The following is a 1,833-nucleotide window of genomic DNA, read 5'->3' as shown; positions in this document are numbered from 1 at the left end:
GTCGGATACATCTGTACGGATGCCAAAGGCGCTTGTCTGCTGTACCATCTCGTCGGCCAGGTCAGGTGCAAAGCACCTTGACATGACACCGCCGAGCTTGCCTTCCAGTTCGTGAAGTCTGCCCGGCTCAAACAAAAAGGCTTGAAGACATACATATAAACGTCTAAGCGGGCTTTGAGCGAACCTCCGGATCGCCAGGAGAATGCCCTGCAGATCGTTGCAACATGTATGCTTTTGTTGTATTGAGACATGAACCCAAAACTCCGAGCCGGGATATGGGGAGGAATTCGTATGTATTACTTAGACTGCCCCAGTTTCCTCTATATACAGACCGAAAGCTTCATGCAATTAAGCCGTCCTACTCCGGAAAGCGGATGGCTACCTTGGTTTCCTTCTTTTCATTGAAGCGTTTGTAATACTCTGGTGCGTCCTCGATGCCAATAACTGCGCTGATCACAAAGCTTGGGTGGGCTTTGCCGCTGTTGATAAGGTCGATCAACTGGGGAGCGTACGGCTTGGGATCAACGGCTCCTGTTCGGAAACTCAAGCCCTTGGCGAAGAAGGACGAGACGGGGAAGGAAATCGTGGGCGAGATGTCGCTGCCGTACGGTGCGCCAGGCGAATCGTCCTGCGAACTATACACGCCCAGTTGGCCCATGCCTCCCTTAAAATGCGCCACGTCAATCATCTGTTGTGTGATAGTGCTCTCGTCCATCTCAAGACTCGAGTTCAACGCCTCCATGCCGACACAGTCTACAGTGCGCATGACCCCGTCCGGCTCACGAGCCAGAATCTGGGCGACGGGGTCTTCGTCAGCAAAGTTGATCGGGATGGCGCCGATGGAAGCGGCGAGAGCAAGGCGTTCTTTCACATGGTCGACGACGTAGACCTTGGACGCTCCACGCAGAATAGCCGAGTAGGCAGACAGCAGCCCAACGGGACCCGCCCCGAAAACGGCGACGGAATCGCCGGGTTCGAATCCGGTGTAGTCGATGCCGGCCCATCCCGTAGCGAAGATGTCCGAAACGGTCAGGTAGTCGCGCTCGATCGTCGAGTTGGCGGTGTCATGAGTCAACGGGATGGGGATCAGGTTGGCCTCAGCGAAAGGGACCCTCGCGTATTCAGCTATGCGTCTCGTAGTCAGCACATTGTCCACCACGCACGGCAGGTCCATTCAACAGGATTGCTCCAACCTTGAAGCCCACCGAGACCCATTTCACTGTTCCCGAAACCAAAGTATTCCTTCGACCTCGGCACCATCTCCAGATGATCCTCAGACACGGTGTCGGGAATGATGACATAGTCCCCAACGGCGAAGGAGGACACGGCATCGCCGATCTCCGAGATGTAGCCGACGGCCTCGTGGCCCATTATCCATGGCACCGCACCGCCCATGTAGCCGCGGTAGATGTGCAAGTCGGATCCGCATACGGCCGCGGTGGTCACCCGCACAACGACATCCGTCTCTTTCAGGATGGCTGGCTTGGCGACATCTTGAACCATCATTTCGAAAGGCGTGCCATGGTAAACAACTGCGCGCATGGTCGCGGCTGGCCAGGAAAGATTGAGTGACATTGCTATATGTCAAAGAACGTCGATGCTCGAAATAGTTGTGTGTATGAGGCGATGATGCGATTCTATGGCATGTGTAATGACGGTCTGATGCGATTCTTGGTCCTCATTCACAAGAGGTTTGAGACTTTGAGACGTGGCGAGAGCCATAGTTATACGCGCATATGTCGCCAAACGATGCAGGCTTTCCTCTACTAACACAATTGATCGACTACGTTGGCACATGTTGTTGAAGCACTCGTAGCCTAGCCAGTTGGTGTA

The 1,833-nt window shown here is 54.5% G+C and overlaps 1 protein-coding gene across 1 annotated transcript; it reads right to left on the bottom strand.

Annotated features, from left to right (window-relative positions):
• Positions 1-358: 358 nt before the first annotated feature.
• CTAM01_17265 (alcohol dehydrogenase GroES-like domain-containing protein) lies at positions 359-1,575 on the bottom strand (the record flags this gene model as incomplete). Its single annotated transcript, XM_060533252.1, has 2 exons — positions 359-1,125; positions 1,206-1,575. 2 exons carry the CDS (start codon positions 1,573-1,575, stop codon positions 359-361), a joined length of 1,137 nt encoding a protein of 378 aa, XP_060372170.1.
• Positions 1,576-1,833: the final 258 nt, after the last annotated feature.

Source organism: Colletotrichum tamarilloi (assembly GCF_030869305.1).
Source record: "Colletotrichum tamarilloi strain Tom-12 chromosome Unknown Scaffold_456.1, whole genome shotgun sequence".
Classification (NCBI taxonomy): Eukaryota; Fungi; Ascomycota; class Sordariomycetes; order Glomerellales; family Glomerellaceae; genus Colletotrichum; species Colletotrichum tamarilloi.
This window is presented reverse-complemented; position numbering and strand designations above follow the sequence as displayed.